Genomic DNA, 23,193 nt, shown 5'->3' on the forward strand with positions numbered 1-23,193 from the left:
GTAATACGATCCCAGAGAAAAGGCAACAAATCAAACTGGAAGTGCGAGAGAGGGTTCTGAAGAGTTTCTCATGGATGATATTCTGCGTTATGTCTTGGAGAATGGCTAGGAATTTGCCAGGCAGAGAAAGCGAAGGAAAACACATGATGGGATAAAAGAAAACTCACACAAAGAACACAAGCCAAAAAAGATGACACAGGAAGTTCACTGAATTCCAACAATTTAAAATTGGTGAGAAGGGAGTTCCCTGGTAGCCGAGAGGTTAGGATTCCAGGTTTTCACTGCTATGGCCTGGGTTCAGTCCCTGGTGGAGGAACTGAGAACCACAAGCTGCTCAGCATGGCTAAAAAAAACTGTTGAGGAGTTGATAATACAGACTGGTGGGGTGAGAGGGGAGGTCAGAGAGAGGAGCAGTTACGGAGATGTAGTAAGGGGCCAGAAAGTATAAAAGGATCTTGGATATCATGTTAAAACTTAGATGGGTATGGCAAAAACTACTACTTGTGCTCCAACATCTGTTCCTTCCATCTAATTTAGAAACAGAACTCCTCATTTTTAGCTAAACACGTGGCCACCCACAATACAGAGTACACTTCACAGTCTCCTTAGCTAAGTGCTGATCAACATGATATAAGCAGAATTGCGGTGCGTAACTTCTAAGAAATTTTCTGAAAGAAAGAGAACATTTTCTACCTCATCTCTTTCTGCATTCAGGCTGGTTAGAATGCAGAGGTAATACTGGAGCCTGAGCAGTCATTTTGGACTGGAAGACACAAACCATGTACTAAGAACAACAGCAGTAAGATGGAAGAGTTGTGCATCCCTGACAAGTTTGTGAACCCACTCTACTAGGCCAGGCTGCCTACACTCCAGACTTATATGAGAAAATTAAATTTCCACAACAAACTATTATTATTTTGAACTTTCTCTCACAGAAGAACTTAATTTCAACTGTGCCAATGAGAAGCCAGAGAACAATATTACCTAGAAGAAAGGTAAGATCACAAATTGAAGAAGGACAAGATAAGACCATTCGGGAAGGTATTTTGAAACCTAAGTGAAAATTCTCCATACTAGCCACCAAGATCAAACTGACGTTATTTGGGAGCTCTCATATTCATCACTGCCTATTTTACAAGGCTAATAAATAGCTCAAATGAGATCATGTATACAAATGAGCTTTGAAAATTATAAAGAACTTAAATGTAGTTAATGAATTAATATTATACACAAAGAAAATATTTCAATTTTGGTCTCTTTTCCAAAATAATCTAAAAGTCACTAAGAGGAAGAAACTACCATTTTATAGCCAAATGAACAGGATTAAAAACTAAGCTTTTAACTACAAGAAGAAACTGGCCTGGGTGAAGCTGTGCAGATGGACAGGAAAAGAATCTGTCTCCACAGTCACTCACTAGCAACAGCATGAATCTCAAAATAGTTTTCAGTTGAATCCAGATGGACTTAGATTGGGATGATCATCTCTGCGTGCCTCAAATCTTTCCTAAGTTACCCATCATCTCAGTACCATGGCAAAACCACATATGGCACTATCTTAGCAACATAGTGATGCTAGTATGAGACAGGCGACTCTTCAGAACTTTATTTTCTCAAAGCATTCTGAAGTTAGCCTCCATTACTAAATGTAATCATACTAACATAGCAATTATTACAATATGCATTTCTCAAGAGTAGCACTCTATCCAACATTCAGTCTAAAGCTGAGATACATTATATTTTTTGAATGAATGATTAGGACTTTAGCTTTTGAAGACAAAGACATCATCATAAAACTTTTAAATGATTGTAACATATTCCTTTATTAAACAAGATTATTTTCAAACTTGCTATAAAGTAATTCATATTTATAAATATAAATACCAATACAAAGACATTCTAGGGATACTCACCTTCAACAAAATATCCACAATACGTTGTTGATATTCTACAGCTTGCTTATCATTTTTAAAATCTTCAAAAGTCTAAAAAGGAAAAAAGTTTTTAAAAGGTAAGTATTATTTGAAACTTTTAGAAGGAAACAAGATATTAAATTCTTGTTAATAGGCAAATTCCCAAATAAGATAACCATTCCTCAATAGGTTTTTTCTTATATAACTTTAACAAGTTATTTTTAGTGAGTTTAATAGAAGGCTACATTATTCAATATTATACAGTATTCTGAATAAAAAGTATAAAAATAAAGTGATTGTTATACAACCCAAAAGTGATTCACCCTGGTGATATGGTGGATAAGAATCCACCTGCCAATGCAGGGGACACGAGGCAGATCCCTGGTGGTGAATTCAATCCTTGGTCCGAGAAGATTCCGCATGCTGCGGAACAACTAAGCTTGGGCACCACAACTACTGAGCCCACACACTCTTGAGCCTGCACTCTGCAACAGAAAAAGTCACTGCACCGCAAAGCCCATGCACCACAGCTAGAAAGCAGCTCCTACTCTCTGCAACTGGAGAAAACCTACGCACAGCAATGAAGACCCATTACAATCAAAAATAAAAAAGAATTTTTAAAATTAATAAAAATTAAACAAAGGAAGGCAAAGTTTATAGGCAACAAAAAAAGAAAGAATACTGATGGGAAGAGGCAATTTGTGAGCAAGAATTTGAAAAGGATGAAATACATGTTACATGCTCAGCCATCATCCCGTCCATGCTATTTGGAAATAATAACTGAAATACAGTTGTTAACTGTCATGAAAAGAAATTTCTATGATTTCCATGACAACTAGGAAGAAATGATGTTCCACAATAGATACTTTTAAAAATTACTATGGTAAAACTGTCACAATATTAAAATCCTCAAGAATACATACAAAGAATAGGTATTCTATTTTCACAACACTGCCAAGTAGAGCATTTTTTATTTTATGTTCCTGCTCAAGTAGAGCCAAATACATTTTGAATAGAACTTGCACCCAAGTAAATGACAGCACTGGATTCTGAAAATACACAGAAGCTATAGGATACACATATGAAGAAACTGAAGGGAAGGAATGGAAACGCAGACTGGTGGACACAGTTTGGGGAGGGAGAGGATGGAACTAATAAGAGAAAGTAACATCAGCATATATACACTACTATGTGTAAAATGGATAGCTGGTGAGAAGCAGCTGTATATAACACAGGGAGCCCATTCTGGTGCTCTGTAATGGCCTAGAGGGGTGGCAGGGGGGAAGGGAGGAAGGCTCAAGAGAGAGGGGATTTCTCCAGTACTCTTGCCTGGAAAATCCCATGGATGGAAGAGCCTGGTAGGCTGCAGTCCATGGGGTTGCTAAGAGTCAGACACGACTGAGCGACTTCACTTTCACTTTTCTCTTTCATGCTCTGGAGAAGGAAATGCCAACCCACTCCAGTGTTCTTGCCTGGAGAATCCCAGGGACAGAGGAGCCTGGTGGGCTGCCGTATATGGGGTCGCGCAGAGTCAGACATGACTGAAGCGACTTAGCAGTAGCATGGCTGATTCCTGTGGCTATATGGCAGAAACCAACACAACACTGTAAAAACCAAAAACAAACAAAAAAACTGAAAATACTTATTGAATAACAGTGATAAAAGACTTGAAGCTCTTCCTAAGGCTTTCACTGAGGACATGCGGCCCTTTGTTGCTGTTCAGTCGCTCAGTCATGTCTGTCTCTTTGCGAACCCAAGGACTGTGCACACCAGGCTTCCCTGTCCTTCGCCATCTCCCGGAGCTTGCTCAAACTCATGTCCATTGAGTCGGTGATGCCATCCAATTGATAGCTTATGGTGAACGGTGTCGGATTTGTGATCTCTGAAGAAGATTTAACTTCGGGAACAGGGACCAGGTTTGATCACTCTTGATCACTCAAGAGCTTTTGTATAGCAGAGTTTTATTCAAATAAAAAAGGAACAGAGAAGCTTCTGACAGACATCAGAAAGGGGACGGAGACTGCCTCCCCTGCTAGTTTTAGTAAGCTATTTTATGTCTGTTAGAAAGTTATTAATCAGATAAGAGCGACATCTCAAGGCTGACAGAGTTTCACCAGGCCCCTCTCCCACAATATGCATTTTTGAAATAGGATGGCATGAGGTATGTCATCCCCCAGCCATAAAACAACTGATATGAATATTTGTTGAGCCATTAGCAGTCAAAAGTTAGTCTTAGGTGGAACCATTTTGAAGAAAGGCAAATTTCAAAGCAAATACATAATTTTATTAGCATAGCTTAAGAAAAATATTTCCATAAGAAAAACGCATTGGTTAGCTCAAGGTTTAAGAAAAGTTCAGTTCAGGTAGAACCAGGTGTCGTCACAGCAACATAGAATTTTAAGAGACACTTGCAGCCTATTTTCTCAGTTTGGAGACCCCTGGCCTTCCTGCCTGTTACCCTCTCACAATCATCTCATCCACTGTCGTCCCCTTCTCCTGCCATCAACCTTTCTCAGCATCAGGGTCTTTTCTAATGAGTCAGCTCTTTGAATCAGGTGGCCAACGTATTGGAGCTTCAGCTTCAGTCCTTCCAATGAATATTCACAGTTGATTTCCTTTAGGATTGACTGGTTCGATCTCCGTGCAGTCCAAACGACTCTCAAGAGTCTTCTCCAATACCACAATTCGATAGCATCAATTCTACAGAGCTCAGCTTTCTACATGATCCAACTCTCTCATTCATACATGACTACTGAGAAAACCACAGCTTTGACTATACGGACAATTGTCACCAAAGTAATGTCTCTGCTTTTTAATATGCTGTCCAGGTTGATCATGGCTTTTTCTTCCAAAAAGCAAGCGTCTTTTAATTTCATTGCTGCAGTCACCATCCACAGTGATTTTGGAGCCCCAGAAAATAAGTCTCTCACTGTTTCTATTGTTTCCCCATCTATTTGCCATGAGTTGATGGGACTGGGTGCTATGATCTTAGTTCTTTGAATGCTGAGTTTTAAGTCAGCTTCTTCATTCTTCTCTTTCACTTTCATCAAAAGGCTCTGTAACTCCTTTTTGCTTTCTGTCATAAGGGTGGTGTCATCTGCATATCTGGGGTTATTGATATTCTCCCAGTAGTCTTGATTCCAGCTTGTGCTTTATCCAGCCAGGCATTTCATACGATGTACTCTGCACAAAGGTGACAATATACAGCCCCGATGTACTCCTTTCCTGATTTGGAACCAGTCTGTTGTTCTATGTCCAGTTTTAACTGTTGTTTCTTGACCTGCATACAGGTTTCTCGGGAGGCAGGTAAGGTAGTGCGGTATTCCCATTTCTTTAAGAATTTTCAAAGTTTGTTGTGATCCACACAGTCTAAGGCTTTTTAGCGTAGTCAATGAAGCAGAAGTAGGTGTTTTTCTGGAATTCTCTTGCTTTTTCTATGATCCAATGAATGTTGGCAATTTGATCTCTTGTTCCTCTGCCTTTTCTAAATCCAGCTTGTACATTTGGAAGTTCTCGGTTTATGAACAGCTGAAGCCTAGCTTGAAGGATTTTGAGCATTATCTTGTTAGCATGTGAAATGAGTGCAACTTTGTGGTAGTTTGAATATTCTTTGGCATTGCCCTTCTTTAGGATTGGAATGAAAACTGACCTTTCTCAGTTCTGCGGCCTCTGATAAGTTTTCCAAATTCGCTGACCTAGTGAGTAAAGCACTTTCACAGCATCATCTTTTAGGATTTGAAATAGCTCAGTCAGAATTTCATCACCTCCACTAGCTTTGTTCGTAGTAATGCTACTAAGGCCCACTTGACTTCACATTCGGGATGTCTGACTTTAGATGAGTCACCACACCATCATGGTTATCCTGGTCATTAAGACCTTATTTGTACAGTTCTTCTGCGTATTCCTGCCATCTCTTCTACTTCTGTTAGGTCCATACCATTTCTGTCCTTTATTATGCCCATCTGTGCATGAAATGTTTAAATCTACAAAGCAGTAATTTACTACTGACTATCCCGAAGCAAGAAAATAGACTACATGTTGTCCCAACAGATTAAAGAAGAATTTCCAAGCCACAAACTTTCAAGACTACATCATAGTTAATATTCAAACCAGAATATCTGCTGTTCTTTAAATTGGCCCCAAGCTTCCCCAACTTCCCCAAAGACTCTCTGCTCAGGCTCTTCTCTACTAGCATGTCCTTTCCCTTTTCTTGTCTGACACACAGTAAGCACTTTAAACAATGACTGCTGATTTGTCTAGTTAATTATAGAGGAAAATGTAATCTTTATAAAAATTTTTTTCTTCACCTAGAATGCTTTGCTGCCAGTTAGTTAAGAAAAGCTGAAATGAGTTACCTAGGGAACTGTAGGAACTCTTATCCGGAAAGCTCAAACCAAGGGTATTTTGATGTTTACATGGGTTAAACATGACCCAGTCTGAAGAGGGAAAGATGGTTGAGAAAGTCTCTCAGTTCTAAGGCTTAGGAAAACAGCAAATATACACACACATTCAAACAAACACAACTTGCCCCTCACACCCAGCCTGCCAAAGTGAGATGTCACTCCGCTGTCAAGACAAGATACTATCTGCTAATACAAGTGCTATTCAAGCAAACACAAAATCATGGAGAATTAGCATATGTATTAAATAACTACAGCACTGACAGCAAGTAAAAAAGAACTGCTTTATCCACTTGCCTTTTGGTAACATGTATTCACTGCTTTGAAACACACATTGCAACTTTACTACTATAAACATAATTAAGTGGTGAAATACTTTCATTATGAATGTTGTGATATACACAATGATATATTTTGACTGTAGTTAACAGCTGCCACCAAAATGGCACATTTATGTTAAAACATTATCATTCCACAAAGATTCTACTAATTATACAATGCTTGTTAGAGGAATAATATGTAAAGTCCTAATGGAGAATGACAGTTTGTGAAGTGCAAAAAGTAGACCATAATTCAAGTCCAAAGTCACCTGTGAGTTTGGTCATAGAAACTTCTTTCTGTAGCCCCTTAAAAATTATTATAAAGTTTCTGTAAGATAATGATTGTTGGCTAAATCCTGATCCAGGGGTCAAGAAACATTGTAAAGGACCAGGGAGAAAATATTTTAGGCTTTGCAGGATACATGTGATTTGCATGACATATTCTTCTGTTTTTATAACCCTTAAAAATAGAAAAATATTCTGTCTCACCCAAGCCAGAGGTCAAATGGAGCTGGATTTGGTCTGCAGACTGTAATTTGTGAACCCCTGTCCTAATCTCTTCACACATCTTCCAATAAGATCCATGTATATAGAAAGAAGAAAAAGAATCACCCACAACGCAGCCCAATTGGAAAACTAGAAGGACAACACATATTAAAAATTTTGACTTACATAAAACTGGGAAAGTAAACATCCTTAATTAGCAAAGTTGGCTCCAAAGTTCATTAAAAAAAAAAAACCGTCAAGAGAGAATAGGGTAGAGGAAGAGAGGGTATGACAAGGTTTCAGCAGGCACAGAACACATATAGTATCAAATGGAATTCACCTCTAAAAGAAAAGGAAGATCCATCCTGGGTGAGCAAGTACTGAGGCCAGGTCTGTAACCCAGTGGATCATAGCACTGGCTGATAGGAAGATCAAAGGAAGGAGTCTGGCAAGTATGACTCAGAGGTCTTGGTAAGATACAGCTTTTGAGATAGAAAAGGGAAAGGCAATATACTCCTTGGAGGCCTGTGGTAAAGAAAGAAGGGCTCAAGATAAAGATCCTACTAAAACAGAAAGAGAAATTAAGGAAACAATACCATTCACCATTGCAACAAAAAGAATAAAATACTTAGGAGAATATCTACCTAAAGAAACAAAAGACCTATACATAGAAAACTATAAAACACTGGTGAAAGAAATCAAAGAGGACACAAATAGATGGAGAAATATACCATGTTCATGGATTGGAAGAATCAATATTGTGAAAATGAGTATATGACCCAAAGCAATCTGTAGATTCAATGCAATCCCTATCAAGCTACCAATGGTATTCTTCACAGAACTAGAACAAATAATTTCACAATTTGTATGGAAACACAAAAAACCTCGAATAGCCAAAGCAATCTTGAGAAAGAAGAATGGAACTGGAGGAATCAACCTGCCTGACTTCAGGCTCTACTACAAAGCCACAGTCACCAAGACAGTATGGTACTGGCACAAAGACAGAAATATAGATCAATGGAACAGAATAGAAAGCCCAGAGATAAATCCATGTACCTATGGACACCTTATCTTCAACAAAGGAGGCAAGAATATACAATGGAAAAAAGACAACCTCTTTAACAAGTGGTGCTGGGAAAACTGGTCAACCACTTGTAAATGAAACTAGAACACTTTCCAACACCACACACAAAAATAAACTCAAAATGGATTAAAGATCTAAATGTAAGACCAGAAAATATAAAACTCCTAGAGGAGAACATAGGCAAAACACTCTCCGATATAAACCACAGCAGGATCCTCTATGACCCACCTCCCAGAATATTGGAAATAAAAGCAAAAATAAACAAATGGGACCTAATTAACTTAAAAGCTTTTGCACAACAAAGGAAACTATAAGCAAGGTGAAAAGATAGCCTTCAGAATGGAAGAAAATAATAGCAAATGAAGAAACAGACAAAGGATTAATTTCAAAAATATACAAGCAACTCCTGCAACTCAATTCCAGAAAAATAAATGACCCAATCAAAAAATGGGCCAAAGAACTAAACAGACATTTCTCCAAAGAAGACATACAGATGGCTAACAAACACATGAAAAGATGCTCAACATCACTCATTATCAGAGAAATGCAAATCAAAACCAAAATGAGGTATCATTACACGCCAGTCATAATGGCTGCTATCCAAAAGTCTACAAGCAATAAATGCTGGAGAGGGTGTGGAAAAAGGGAACCGTCTTACACTGTTGGTGGGAATGCAAACTAGTATAGCCACAATGGAGAACAGTGTGGAGATTTCTTAAAAAACTGGCAACAGAACTGCCATATGACCCAGTAATCCCACTCCTGGACAAACACACTGAGGAAACCAGATCTGAAAGGGACATGTGTACCCCAATGTTCATCGCAGCACTGTTTATAATAGCCAGGATATGGAAGCAACCTAGATGCCCATCAGCAGACGAATGGATAAGAAAGATGTGGTACATATACACAATGGAATATTACTCAGCCATTAAAAAAGAATGCATTTGAATCAGTTCTAATGAGATGGATGAAACTGGAGCCCATTATACAGAGTGAAGTAAGCCAGAAAGATAAAGACCCAATACAGTATACTAACGCATATATGTGGAATTTAGAAAGATGGTAACGATAACCCTATATGCAAGACAGAAAAAGAGACACAGATGTATAGAACAGACTTTTGGACTCTATGGGAGAAGGTGAGGGTGGGATGTTTCGAGAGAACAGCATCGAAACATGTATATTATCAAGTGTGAAACAGATCGCCAGTCCAGGTTGGATGCATGAGATAAGTGTTTGGGTCTGGTGCACTGGGATGACCCAGAGGGATGGGATGGGGAAGGAGGTGGGAGGGGGATTCAGGATGGGGAACACATGCAAATCCATGGCTGATTCATGTCAATGTACGGCAAAAACCACTACAATATTGTAAAGTAATTAGCCTCCAACTAATAAAAATAATTGGGAAAAAAAAAGAAAAAGATCCTACTAAAACAAGAGACTTGTCAAAGATTGAGAAAATAGACTACACCCCAAAGACAGTATTTATTTAAGAAACCACACTTAGTTATAGCAAATAAAGCAGGTACTTCAATGTGGAAAATAGTATGCAATCTTCCCTCATGATCCAACAAGATCACCAATTATTGCTAGTCTAGAAAAATCCACAAGAAAAATGACACACACACACACACACACACACACAAAACCCAGAAAGTGAAGGCACTCAAGAATAAAGCACAATAAGAACTAGCCACAAAATAGAAGTAAACTATAAACAATATCTCAACATACATGAAATATATTTAAACATACAATTGCAGATTTGAAAGAACATCACAAACCAGAAATTTAAGAATTCAGAAAAGAAATGAAGAGTAGGAAAATGTGAAATAAGAGCTAACTGAACTCGGGGGGAAAAAAATTCTGAAAGAAAAAAAAAGTCATCTTAGAAATGAAGACAGAATTACAAGCTACCAAAGGGAGAACAGATATGACCAAAAGTATAGTTAACAGAAATACAGAATGTAAATAAAAAGAACTAAGAAAATGAAATTTAAACAAAGAAGGAAATAAAAGAGACCAAAGAAAGGTGATAAATATAGAAGACAAAGAAGATATAATATACAAATAACCTAAGTTTCTGAAGATGAAGTACAAAATAATGGAGCAGAAAAAAATATTTAAATCTGTAATTCAAGAAAACTTTCTTAAACTAAAAAGACTCAAATTCACATATTGAAAAGGCCCACAGTACATATACAGCAAAACTGACCGAAAATAGTCAATTCTGAGTAATATCTTAAACTATTAAATATTAATATAAGGAAAAAAGTATTCTGGTACTCCAGGAAAAGATTAAGTCTCTGGGAAAGTTAAGAAAAGTCAAGCTGACATCAGTTTTCCTTATGGCAGTATATAAGATCAAGATAAGTGGGAGGCAAATATTTTACTTCAAAAATTTTTAACTGTATAATAGTAGAGAAAACATTACATTGAATCCTATCACTTAGAAAACTACATAGAAAACTGCAAAATATTGCTAAGAAAAATTAAAGAAAATCTAAATTGATGGAACAGTACACCTTTTCATGGGCCACAAAATTCAGTATTGCTTAGTCAATTCTTAAATTGACTGAACACTGAATACAATCCTAATTAAAATCCAGGCAGGCTTCTGCAGAAGTTAACAAGATAACTTAAAACTCATACTGAAATGCCAAAAACAACCCAAAACTACAAAATACAAAGTAATTTTGAAAAAGAATAAGAACATATAACATGATTTTCATACTCATTATAAAGCTACAGTAATCAAGGCTGTGTGATACTGGCATCAAGATAGACAGACCAGGGGCATAGAAACAGAGTTCTGAAATAGATCCAGTATACATAGATGGTGTATCTTTGACAAAGTACAAAGACAATCCAGTAGAGAAAGGACAGTCTTTTTGTCAAATGATGCTATAAGAATTAGATATCTCAATGCAAAAAAAAAAAAAAAAACAAGAAAAAAGGACCTTGTATCTAAACCTTGCACCACAGGCCAAACTTTCTTCAAAATGGATCACAGATTTAAAGGTAAAACCATAAAATTTCTAGAGAATATCTTTGTGACCTTGGGTTAGGCAAAGATTTCACAGCTACAGGCCCAGAAGCAGGATTCCTAAAACAAAACTAATAAATTAGACTTGATCAAAATTTTAAATTTCCACTATTCAAAACACAGTGTTAGGAAAATGAAAAGACAAACTACAGACTGGGAGAAAACACTTGCTAAATTCATATAATCTGATTTTTAAAAACTTACCTTAAAAAAATTCTCAAAACAAGAAAACAAATACACTTTAAAAATAGGGGAAAATGGTCAAATAGTGGATATTTTCACCATAGAGTATATATGGATAGAGAATATACAAATGGTAAACATAACTTTTTTGCTAATATATTTTAATGAAAAGATGTTTAATGTCAGTTGTCAGGAGAGAAATATAAAAACCATGAGATACCAGTACACATCTACTAGAATGGTCAAATTAAAAAGATAAACCATAAAATGTTTTTGGAGAGAAGAAGAAGAAACTGACACTCTCATATACTACTGTAATGAAAACTGGCAGAACCACTTTAAAAAAGTCTTGTTAGTTTTTTATGAAGTAAAACAATATACTTCACAAAAGACCCAGTAATTTCATTATTTGGTATTACTCAAGAGAAATAAAGATGTATGTCCACGCAAAGGCTAAACCTCCTAAAATATTTTTAAATCCTTTCATGTCTTAGAACCCCCACTGTCACTGTCCTAATTCAAGCCGCCATTATCTTCTATCTAGATGACCACAAAATTTTGCTAACATCTTCGTGCCTCCAATCTTATCTTATTTCAATCCATTTTTCATTCAATAATCAGAGGGAATTTTTCTAAACTACAAATTATGAAATTTTTCTATTCAGACGGAAAAGAATCCACCTGCAATGCCCGGAGAACTGGGTCCAATCTCTGGGTTGGGAAGATCCCCTGGGGGAGGAGGGCATAGCAACACACTCCAGTATTCTTGCCTAGAGAATTCCCAAGAACAGAGGAGCATGGCGAGTTACAGTTCATGGGGTCACAAAGAGTTGGAAGGGCTGAGCAATTAAGTAAGGCAAAAGGCTTCAGTGACTATAAAGTCCAAACTTCCTACCATGGATAAGAAAACTCAGTCTCTACCTGCCTCTCTGGCTTTCTCTCTCTCCACAGAAATTCCTTACACTTAAAGATGTGGCCATACTGAATTTTTTTCAATTACCTTAACACACACTGCTCTATCTTATTTCCAGGTCTTTCTACATACTCTGTCCTTCTACCTGAAATACTTTTCCCTATCCTTAACCAGACTTCTACACATCCTGTGTGACTCACCATCGACATCATTTCATCCAAGACATCTTCCTGACCCTTCCATTAGATCCCCCTCCTAAATGTTCTTACAGTATTCTGCATATCTCTGGTGACATGTCTTACACCATGCTATAGTTACTTATCTACAAGCTGGATCCTCTTCCTCCACAAAGGCAAGGTTTATATCCTGTCAGCCCAGGGTACATACACAGTTAGTACAGTATGTGTGACATACTTGGCAAATATTTGTCAAGTAAATGACAGAGATTTTATTGCAGTCTTACTATCAATGTCAATGTCATAATTTAGACATAAGCATAATCCCAAATGATCTTCAGTGCCATGACAGACCTTTGAAAAATGAAAACTAAGTAAAATTCTTTGATGCTCTCTAGGATGTTTTCTGAACCCCTGCCCTACCACTTCTTGTTTCTTTTTTCCTCCAGGCCAGACACTAAGTACACTTACATTGTATTCTGGATGTCTAAAGTCTCCTAAACCAACTAGATTTGACTTTCACTTTCTAAGTTTCTTTTCCCTTCTTCCTCTGCTACTAAAGTTACTACTTCTGAAATCAGATTTTCCAATTAAACTAATGCAAAATGTGATGTGAGTGGAATCTCAACCTTCTCACAGGCACTTTAAAAAAATTTAACAGTTTATTATTCAACTTATAATAAGAGCATTATATGTTCATTAAATAAATTTACTTCATCTCACAGATATAATCACTATTAATATTTAGATATACTTCCTTCCTATTTCCTTCAAATACTGTGCACATACAATATTTTTTTTAAAATTTGTGAGTCTGCTGTTTTACTAGACACTAAAATATAAGCACTGTCCACATTATCAAAAGCTTTTTAAAAAACAACTACAATATGGCTTAATTAGGAAGATATATCATGTTTTATATAATTATTCCCTTGGGGGCATTTTCACAGAGAATCTGGCTTACCCAGACCTCTCTTTAATAAAAATAGGTATAAGGGTATTTTTTCAGCAGGAAGCTTCCATGTTCCATTTCAACTCCAGTCACTTCTACTATCATCACCACCACATGTCATTCAAAGCAATCTGCCATCTTTAGTATGCAAACAATAACAATTTACGAAATCAAGGATTTACCACATCTAACTCTGCTTTAACTTTTTAATACGGATGTGTCAGAAAGAGACATACAGACAGACATAGACAAACACTCAGGGAGGAAGGAAAGAGAGGGGAAGAAAGCAGGAAAGGAAGGGTAGGAAGGAGAAAAAGAATTAGAAATTATGGATGGCACAAGATTAAACATTTGAGACCCTGACTTACTACTAGGGCATAAAAACTGTACCTAAGGACTACTATTCATCTTTCTTTCTATTAAAAATAATTATCACCTCAACTCCTTTTAAAAATATCTTAGAATCACAGTATTTCTTACCAGCGCCAATACATTTAGAAATTCTCGTGTGTCGAAATGCAGCAAAGTCCGAATATAGGGATAGATTTCTTCTTCAGGGGGAGCTTCTGTTGAATGCAGGCGAATTAGAAATTCAAAAACCTGCAAGTTGGGGAAAAAAAAAAAGTTTATTCTTTTCTCACAAAGTATCTTGCTGAAGCAATGATTCCCATTTGTATAAAATAAAACCAGGTTGAATTTAGTTTAAATTGTCACTGGGTTATAATTCTCTAACCTCTCTCAGCTCTAATTACTGGCTCCAATGTTGGTGTGCAGGCTCTCTCCTGTCATAGCAGATAGCTCCGGACCCATGTGTAACCCTCAATTACAATTTGTCTTTATTGCATTTTAAGAGAGTAAAAATGTTATGAAAATGCACCAACCTGGTTTTTAACCAAGGGAACAAGATCTTCAGGGATGTCACCCAGGGGATAGGCACGACCTGCTAGACAGCAGCTAGAAGAGAAGAATTGAATGGATTTGGTGACTCTTAATGGGCTAACTTCCTGGGAACACACTGTTCTCAAACACAAGATACTAGTCTGATGTTTAAGCAGGCTCAGCTCTTGTCAGTTAGGTCAGGTCCAAACCCAGATGGAGATGATAGCCAGTTCAGAAAACGTGGGTGACAGAAGGTGGTGGTGAAATAACACATCCTGTGACTAATGACTTTAATTTCTTTTTATTTTTCCTAAGAAAAACCCAAGCTGCACTAAATGAACAAGAAGGAATAAGGACAGATTACCTAAAAGTCTCACACCCAGCATCTGGAAAGAATCTGACAGCATCATTATACTGTTAACAGGTAAAAGCCTCAGGTTTGCAGAGACTTTTAAATCCAGTGGTTCTAAGAATGGTGAATAAAGATGGGGAATGAGCTAGGCTAAAAAATATTTGTAATCGGACAAGCCTTTTGGGGAGAATTAGAATCTCATGAGAAATTAACTGTATGGTTTTACCTCCAAACCAGACCTTCCTAATGGCTAATGACTAGCTCTGGGGGCTGAGTTATAAACTGTCTTCTGACTATGTCCTTATTTTGGTGGCAGGGGGGTGGGGAGGAGTAAATTTTAAACCTCTTTGAAGTAGTCATCAATTTTGAATGTTACAGACAGCTGGGTACCAGCATATTCTAAAAAGTTGAAAGTGCAGATGATAAAGAGCAAGGTAAATGCTACTCATGTTCTCCTATACTAAAGAATCGATGTAACAAATTTGAAAGAGGTCTCAAAGTTAACTCTGATGCATACAGAAACTAAAATGATGTGCCAGCAGGTTCTGCCACCTTCCTGCTTGCCTGCTTGCCTGCCAGTTATCTATGTAAAAGCTCTATTAGGACACAATTCTGAGCCTGCATAGTCTATCAGAAGAATTATGATTCAGGAATAAATAGATAAACATTTCTGCTTACTTCAGTCACTAACTTTGTTCATGATGCAAACTAATTTCTTGCCCTTTTACATAAAATATGGACAAAAACATATCCCATAGACTTGGTAGTAAAAGTGAAATACTCTGTATCAAGATTTCTCAACCTCTGCCCTACTGATATTTCGGTATTCTTTGCTGTGGGGACTATCCTGTTCACTGCAGAATGCTAAGCAGCATCCCTGGCCTCTATGCATTAAATGCCAGTAGCATCTCTCCCAACACCAGTTGTGACAAAGCAAAATGTCTTTAGACATTGCAAATATATGGCAGAGGAGAGCAAGGGTGGGGGACAGAATTACTGACTGTTCAGAAGCACGGCTGTACATGAAAGAACACTGAAATATGAAAGCACTATACAGATGAAGAGATGACAGTACCTCTGAGAATACAGAAGAAGTTTTATAAAAGAAGCATACACACATAAGTAAATTAAAAACCTCTTACCTAATATATACAAGAAGCTTGTTGCCCATAACAACTTGCTCATCTAAAATAGAAAAGTATCTTTAGCAATTCTCTCTCAAAAGCTTTTTAGAAATATAATCTTTATATGGAAACAACAACTACCAAAAAAAAAAAAACCCTTTGGCATTTAAGGTGCTCTAGGTATATTCCCAAACAATAGGAAAGTGAGATAAGACCACTTTAATTAATACTTTTTTTCTTTTTTTTTAAGAATTTCTGATAGATTCTTTTCACAGACACAAAATCAGTCAGTCATTCAAGGGTACACATACAAAAAAAGGTGTAAACCTTGTATAGAGATCTATGTATTGTTGGCTTAACTAATAGCTTGGGCCAAGAGAAGGTGTTGAACAGGCAATGATTTGACAAATTAACTAATTAATATTAAGGTATAATTTCAATGCCTTCTCATTTGCAACATGGACTCTTACTATCTACAATATTCTAGGCTAAAGGTCAGTGTTCACAAATGTTTAAGAAACTTAAGACTAAACACTCTTTATGACCTTTTGTATCCTAAAGTTATGTCTAAGATTCTGTCATATGGTAGTATAAATTTATTTCTTGGTTAAAAGAAACTGGAAACATAATTAGACCAAGTTTTAGGCCAAAAGATCAAAGTTAACAAAGAATAGTATAAGAGCATCAAGAAGGGGTGAAGTGATCAGCAATCCTTATGGTTGGTAGGAATTTATGGTTGGTAATACTGATGAACTGAAATTTTTGACAATACTGGAATAATACAAGCAAGGGTACATCTTTTAATCAATAATCCTTTGTAAAGACTCCAAGTCTGTGTTGTTGTACATGTAAATAAACTTGAATTGCTCATAATTACATTCTGCTTCAATTCCACACATTTTTTCCAATCAATAAACTTTTACTTTTTTAAGAGAAGTTTTAATCATGTTACAGCAAAATTGAGACGGAGGTATAGAGATTTCTTGTATTTCCCTCATTCCTACACCACACAACCTCCACCACTACCAATACTCTGCCCCAGTGAGACCTTCCTTGTCATCAATGAACACACACTAGCGTATCACCTGAGGACCGCCAAAGTCCACAGTTTACAGTAAGGCTCACTCTTGGTGCTGTACACTCTATAGTGTGTCATTCACTCAGTCGTGTTCAACTCTTTGTGACACCACGGTCTGCCCATGGAATTCTCCAGGCAAGAATACTGGAGTGGATTGCCATTCTCTTCTCCAGGAGACCTTCCTGACTCAGGGAATGAGCCTGGGTCTCCTGCACTGCAGGCAGGTTCTTTACCATCTGAGCTACCAGGGAAGCCCTGTACACTCTATGGGTTTTGACAAATGTATAGTAACACATATCCACCATTATAATATCACAGAATAGTTTCACTGCCCTAAAACTCCTCTGCTCTACCTATTTGTCCTTCCATTCCCTTTAACTCCTAACAAATGCTGATTCTTTTATTCTCTCCATGGTTTTGCCTTTTGCATCATGTCAGATAATTGGAATCATAAGTAGTCGCCTTTTCAGACTGGCTTCTTTCACTCAGTAATGCATTTAATTTTCCTCCACATCTTTTCATGGCTTGATAGCTCATTTATTTTTGGTACTTAATGATATTTCATTGTATGAATGTACCAAGTTGATTCACTCATTCACCTACTAAAGGACATCTTGGTTGCTTCCAAGTTCAGGCAGTTACGAAGAGAGCTACTATCCACATTTGTAGTGAGGCCTTTGTGGAGATAGATTTTCAACTCCTTTGGGTAAATGAGTGCAGTTGCTGGATCACACAGTAAAAGCATGTTTAGTTTTATAAGCAATTGCCAAACTGTCTTCCACAGTGGCAATACCATTTTCCATTTCCACTAGCAATAAATGGGAGTTCCTATTGCTCCACATCCTAGTCAGCATTTGGTGGTGTTGCCGTTTCAGATTTCAGCCATTCTAATGGGGGCTCGAACTACCGCACAATTGCACTCATCTCACACGCTAGTAAAGTAATGTTCAAAATTCTCCAAGCCAGGCTTCAGCAATACGTGAACTGTGAACTTCTAGATGTTCAAGCTGGTTTTAGAAAAGGCAGAGGAACCAGAGATCAAATTGCCAACACCCGCCGGATCATCAAAAAAGCAAGAGAGTTCCAGAAAAACATCTATTTATGCTTTCTTGACTACGCCAAAGCCTTTGACTGTGTGGATCACAATAAACTGTGGAAAATTCTCAAAGAGATGGGAATACCAGACCATCTGACCTGCCTCTTGAGAAACCTATATGCAGGTCAGGAAGCAACAGTCAGAACTGGACATGGAACAACAGACTGGTTCCAAATAGGAAAAGGAGTATGTCAAGGCTGTATATTGTCACCCTGCTTATTTAACATTTATGCAGAGTTCATCATGAGAAATGCTGGGCTGGACGAAGCACAAGCTGGAATCAAGACTGCCAGGAGAAATATCAATAACCTCAGATATGCAGACGACACCACTCTTATGGCAGAAAGTGAAGAGGAACTAAACAGCCTCTTGATGAAAGTGAAGGAGGAGAGTGAAAAAGTTGGCTTAAAGCTCAACATTCAGAAAACGAAGATCATGGCATATGGCCCCCATCACTTCATGGAAAATAGACGGGAAAATAGCAGAAACAGTGTCAGACTATTTTTCTGGGCTCCAAAATCACTGCAGATGGTGATTGCAGCCATGAAATTAAAAGACACTTACTCCTTGGAAGGAAAGTTATGACCAACCTGGATAGCATATTTAAAAGCAGAGACATTACTTTGCCAAAAAAGGTCTGTCTCGTCAAGGCTATGATTTTTCCAGTGGTCATGTATGGATGTGAGAATTGGACAGTGAAGAAAGCTGAGTGTTGAAGAATGGATGCTTTTGAACTGTGGTGTTGGAGAAGACTCTTGGACTCAGAGTCCCTTGAACTGCAAGGAGATCCAACCAGTCCATCTTAAAGGATATCAGTCCTGGGTGTTCATTGGAAGGACTGATGTTGAAGCTGAAACTCCAACACTTTGGCCACCTCATGCGAAGAGCTGACTCACTGGAAAAGACCCTGATGCTGGGAAGGATTGGGGGCAGGAGGAGAAGGGGATGACAGAGGATGAGATGGCTGGATGGCATCACTGACTCGATGGACATGGGTTTGGGGAGACTCCGGGAGTTGGTGATGGACAGGGAGGCCTGGCGTGCTGTGATTCACGGGGTCGCAAAGACTCGGACACAACTGAGCGACTGAACTGAACTGAATGGGGGTGTGTGCTGGCACCCCATCGCTGTTTTAATCTGTAATTCCCTAATGGTGCTGAACATCTTTCAATATGCTTACTTGCCATCTGTATATCTCCTTTGAGATGTCTGTTCAAGTCTTTGTTCATTGTTTAATGGGTTATTCATTTTCTTATTGTCAAGTTTTAAGAGTTATTTATATATATTTTGGGTAAGAGTCTTCTGTAAAATATTTTCTCCCAGTCTGGATTACCTTCTCATTCTCTTGTTGTCATTTGCAGAGCAGAAGTTTTTACTTTTAGAGAAGCACAGCTTATCAATTACTTCTTTCATGGATAATAATCTTTCTTTCATGGATAGTGCTGTATCTAAACATTCATTACCATGACTACAGTAGTCAATTAAATTACTGCCTGTGTTGTCTTCTAGATACTTTACAGTTTTGCATTTTCCCATTAGGTCTATGGTCCACTGTGAGTTAATTTTTGCGAAAAGTGTAAGGTCTGTGTCTAGATTCACTAGATTCAGGTTTGCTCCTTGGAAGAAAAGCTATGACCAACCTAGACAGCATATTAAAAAGCTGCCACTTTGCACGTGGATATCCAATTTTTCCAGCACCATTTGTTGAAAAGACTATCTTTACACCAAAAGCTTCTTCAAAGATCAGTCCACGATGTTTATGAGAGTCTATTTCTGAACTATTTTGTTCTACCAATCTATTTTTTTTATTCTTTTGCCAACACCACATTGTCTTGATTATAGTAGGTTTACATTAAATCTGGAAGTTAGGTAGTGTCAGTCCTCCAACTTTGTTCTTCTCTCTCAATACTGTTTTAGCTAACCTGAGTCTTTTGCTTCTCCATAAACATTTCAGAATAAGACTATTAATATCCAAAAAATAAGTTGCTGGGATTTTGATTGGGATTGCACTGAACCTGTAGACCAATCTGGTACAAAATGACATCATGACAGCATTGAGTCTTCCTATCCATGAACACAGAATATCTCTCCATTTCTTGAGTTCTTTGATATCTTTCATCAGAGTTTTGTAGTTGTCCTCATTTAGATCTTGTACATACTTTGTCAGATTTATACATAAGGGTACTAATATAAATGGTATTTATACCATGAAATACAATGAAATTAAAAAGACACTTACTCCTTGGAAGAAAAGTTATGACCAACCTAGACAGCATATTAAAAAGCAGAGACAAAAAATAAATAAATAAAAAGCAGAGACATTACTTTGGCAACAAAGGTCCATCTAGTCAAAGCTATGGTTTTTCCAGCAGTCATATATGGATGTGAGAGTTGGACTATAAAGAAAGCTGAGCGCCAAAGAATTGATGCCTTTGAATTGTGGTGTTGGAGAAGATTCTTGAGAGTTCCTTGGACTGCAAGGAGATCAAACCAGTCTATCCTAAAGGAAATCAGTCCTGAATATTCATTGGAAGGACAGACGCTAAAGCTGAAGCTCCAATACTTTGGCCACCTGATGCAAAGAACTGACTCACTGGAAAACACCGTGATACTGGGAAAGGTTGAAGGCAGGAGGAGAAGGGGACAACAGAAAATGAGATGGTTGGATGGCATCACCGACTTGATGGACATGAGTTTGAGCAAGCTTCGGGAGTTGGTGATGGACAGGGAAGCCTGGCGTGCTGCAGTCCATGGGGATGCAAAAAGTCAGACATGACTGAGCAACTGAACTTAACGGATAAATGGCAGTGTGCTTTTATTTTTGAATTCCACTTGTTCACAGAAGGTATACAGTAAAGTGACTGCCTTCTGTATATTAACTTTGTATCTGCAAACTTGCAACAACTGCTAATCAGTTTCAGGAGTTTTGGGGTCAATTATTTCAGACTTTCTACATAAATGATCATGTTACCTGTAAACAGTTTTATTTCTTCCTTTCCAATCCATATACCTTTTATTTCCTTATCTTTCTGCACTAGCTAAGACTTTCAGTATGATGTTGAAAAGCAGTGGTAAGAAAAGGACATCCTTGCCTTGCTCCTCAGCACTAAATTTCTCACCAGTAAATACATTAGCTGTAGGTATTTTGTAGATGTTCTTTATCAAGTTCCACAAGTCTTCCTCTATTCCTAATTTGCTGAGAGTTTTTATCATGAATAGGAGCTGAACTTCGTTAAATGCTTTTTCAGCATCTACTGATATGATCATGTGATTTTTCTTCTCTCATTCTAGTGATGTGATGAAATACATTAACTGACTTTCAAATGTTGAGGCAGCCTTGCACACCTGGGATAAACCTCACTTAGTTGTGGTGTATAATTCTTTTTATAACTTGACAGATTCAATTTGCTAATATTTTGCTGAGAATTTTTGTTTTTATATTCATGAGAAATACTGGTCTCTAAGTTTTATTTCCTTACAATGTCTTGGTTTTGGTATCAGGCCTCATAGAAAAAGCTAGAAAATATTCCCTGAGTTCTGTCTTCTGAGAGATTGTAGACAATTGGTATAACTTCTCCCTTAAATTTAAGTTTAGCAAAATTCATCAGTGAAACACACTAGACCTAGTGTTTTCTGTTTTGGAAGGTTATTCATTACTGGTTCAATTTCTTTAATAGGTACAGGCTTATTCAGATTACCTATTTCTTCTTGTGCGAGTTTGGGCAAATTGTATCTTACAAAAAATTGGCCTGTTTCATTAGGGTTATCAAACTTATGGGCATAGAATTGTGCATAATACTCTTATTATTACTCTTCTAATGCCCATAGGATTTGGACAGCTATCCCTTCTTCCATTTCTGACATTAGTAATTTTGTGTCTTCTTTTTATACAAGCTAGCCCGGCTAGAGGCTCAGATTTTATTGATCTTTTCAAAGAAAGAGCTTTTGGTTTTCACCAAACACCCTCAAAATCAACAATTTTCTCAACTGATTTCTTATTTTCAGTTTTATTAATTTCTATTCTAATTTTCATTATTTTTCTTTTGCTAACTTTGATCTAATTTGTTCTTCTTTTTCTAAGTTCCTAAGGTAAAGCTTAGAGTATTGATTTTAGATCTTTCTTCTTCTCTAACATATGCATTCAATGTTATAAATTTTCCTTGAAGCTCTGTGTTAGCTGCCTCTCACAAATTTTTGTAAGTATTTTCATTTATTTCAAAATACTGTTAAATTTCTCTTGAGATTTCTCCTTTGTCCATGTATTATTTAGAAGTGTGTTGTTTAATCTCCAAGTATTTGGAGACTTCCCAGCTTTCTTTCTGGAGAAGGAAATGGCAACCCACTCTAGTACTCTTGCCTGGAAAATCCCATGGATGGAAGAGCCTGGTAGGCTGCAGTCCATGGGGTCGCCAAGAGTCGGACACGGCTAGCGACTTCACTTTCACTTTTCACTTTCATGCATTGGAGAAGGAAATGGCAACCCACTCCAGTGTTCTTGCCTGGAGACTCCCAGGGACAGGGGAGACTGGTGGGCTGCCGTCTCTGGGGTCGCGCAGAGTCAGACACAACTGAAGTGACTTAGCAGCAGCAGCAGCTTTCTTTCTCTTAGTATTTTCTAGTTTAATTCCATTATGGTCTGAGAGCAGGATTTATATGATTTCTATTCTTTTAAATTTGTTGTGCTTTATGAACCAGAACATGGAGTTTTTTATATTCTGCTTTCACTTTTGCTCCACATATACATGAAAGGTAATTTTCAAGTTTGTTTCAAAAGGATTAGTTTCAGGGCTACTGAAAAGGGACTAAGAATAATGAGGGATTAAGACTCTACCAAATGATCTTCCCTGCTCCTGTCCTTACAGAAAGAAAAAACTACAAAACCTGGACATTATATGAAAAGCTACCTGAAGGTACTGAAGAGGGAACAGAAGTAGTAGACAAATCTGGCAGGAAGTTCACATTCACTGGGAACAGGACAGACTGGCACCCAGGCAAGTAACTGCACAGAGAGGCTGTAACAGAAGGAAAACTAATCTTTCTGGGAGAGGGTACCAGAAAAGTGAAGGAAACCATGAATGTGGAAGAGACCAGTGAAATCTCAAAATAAAAGAGTCAAAGAGGGGATCTTCAAACTATCTACCCATATTAGTGACTAATCCCTAAGCTGCTGTGTATGAACAACAGTCAGAGC

At 37.5% G+C, this 23,193-nt stretch overlaps 1 protein-coding gene across 5 annotated transcripts in view; it reads right to left on the bottom strand.

The window, feature by feature from the left end:
• Positions 1 to 23,193, bottom strand: part of VPS8 (VPS8 subunit of CORVET complex) — a 285,565-nt gene that overhangs the window by 155,247 nt on the left and 107,125 nt on the right. For all 5 annotated transcript variants that reach the window (XM_043473511.1, XM_043473513.1, XM_043473510.1 and 2 more), the window contains 4 exons: positions 15,847 to 15,889; positions 14,355 to 14,427; positions 13,954 to 14,073; positions 1,911 to 1,982 (listed from right to left, as the gene is read on the bottom strand). In XM_043473511.1, coding sequence (XP_043329446.1) covers positions 1,911 to 1,982; positions 13,954 to 14,073; positions 14,355 to 14,427; positions 15,847 to 15,889 — 308 coding nt within the window. The remainder of the gene's footprint in view (positions 1 to 1,910; positions 1,983 to 13,953; positions 14,074 to 14,354; positions 14,428 to 15,846; positions 15,890 to 23,193) is intronic.

Source organism: Cervus canadensis, chromosome 7 (assembly GCF_019320065.1).
Source record: "Cervus canadensis isolate Bull #8, Minnesota chromosome 7, ASM1932006v1, whole genome shotgun sequence".
Lineage (NCBI taxonomy): Eukaryota > Metazoa > Chordata > Mammalia > Artiodactyla > Cervidae > Cervus > Cervus canadensis.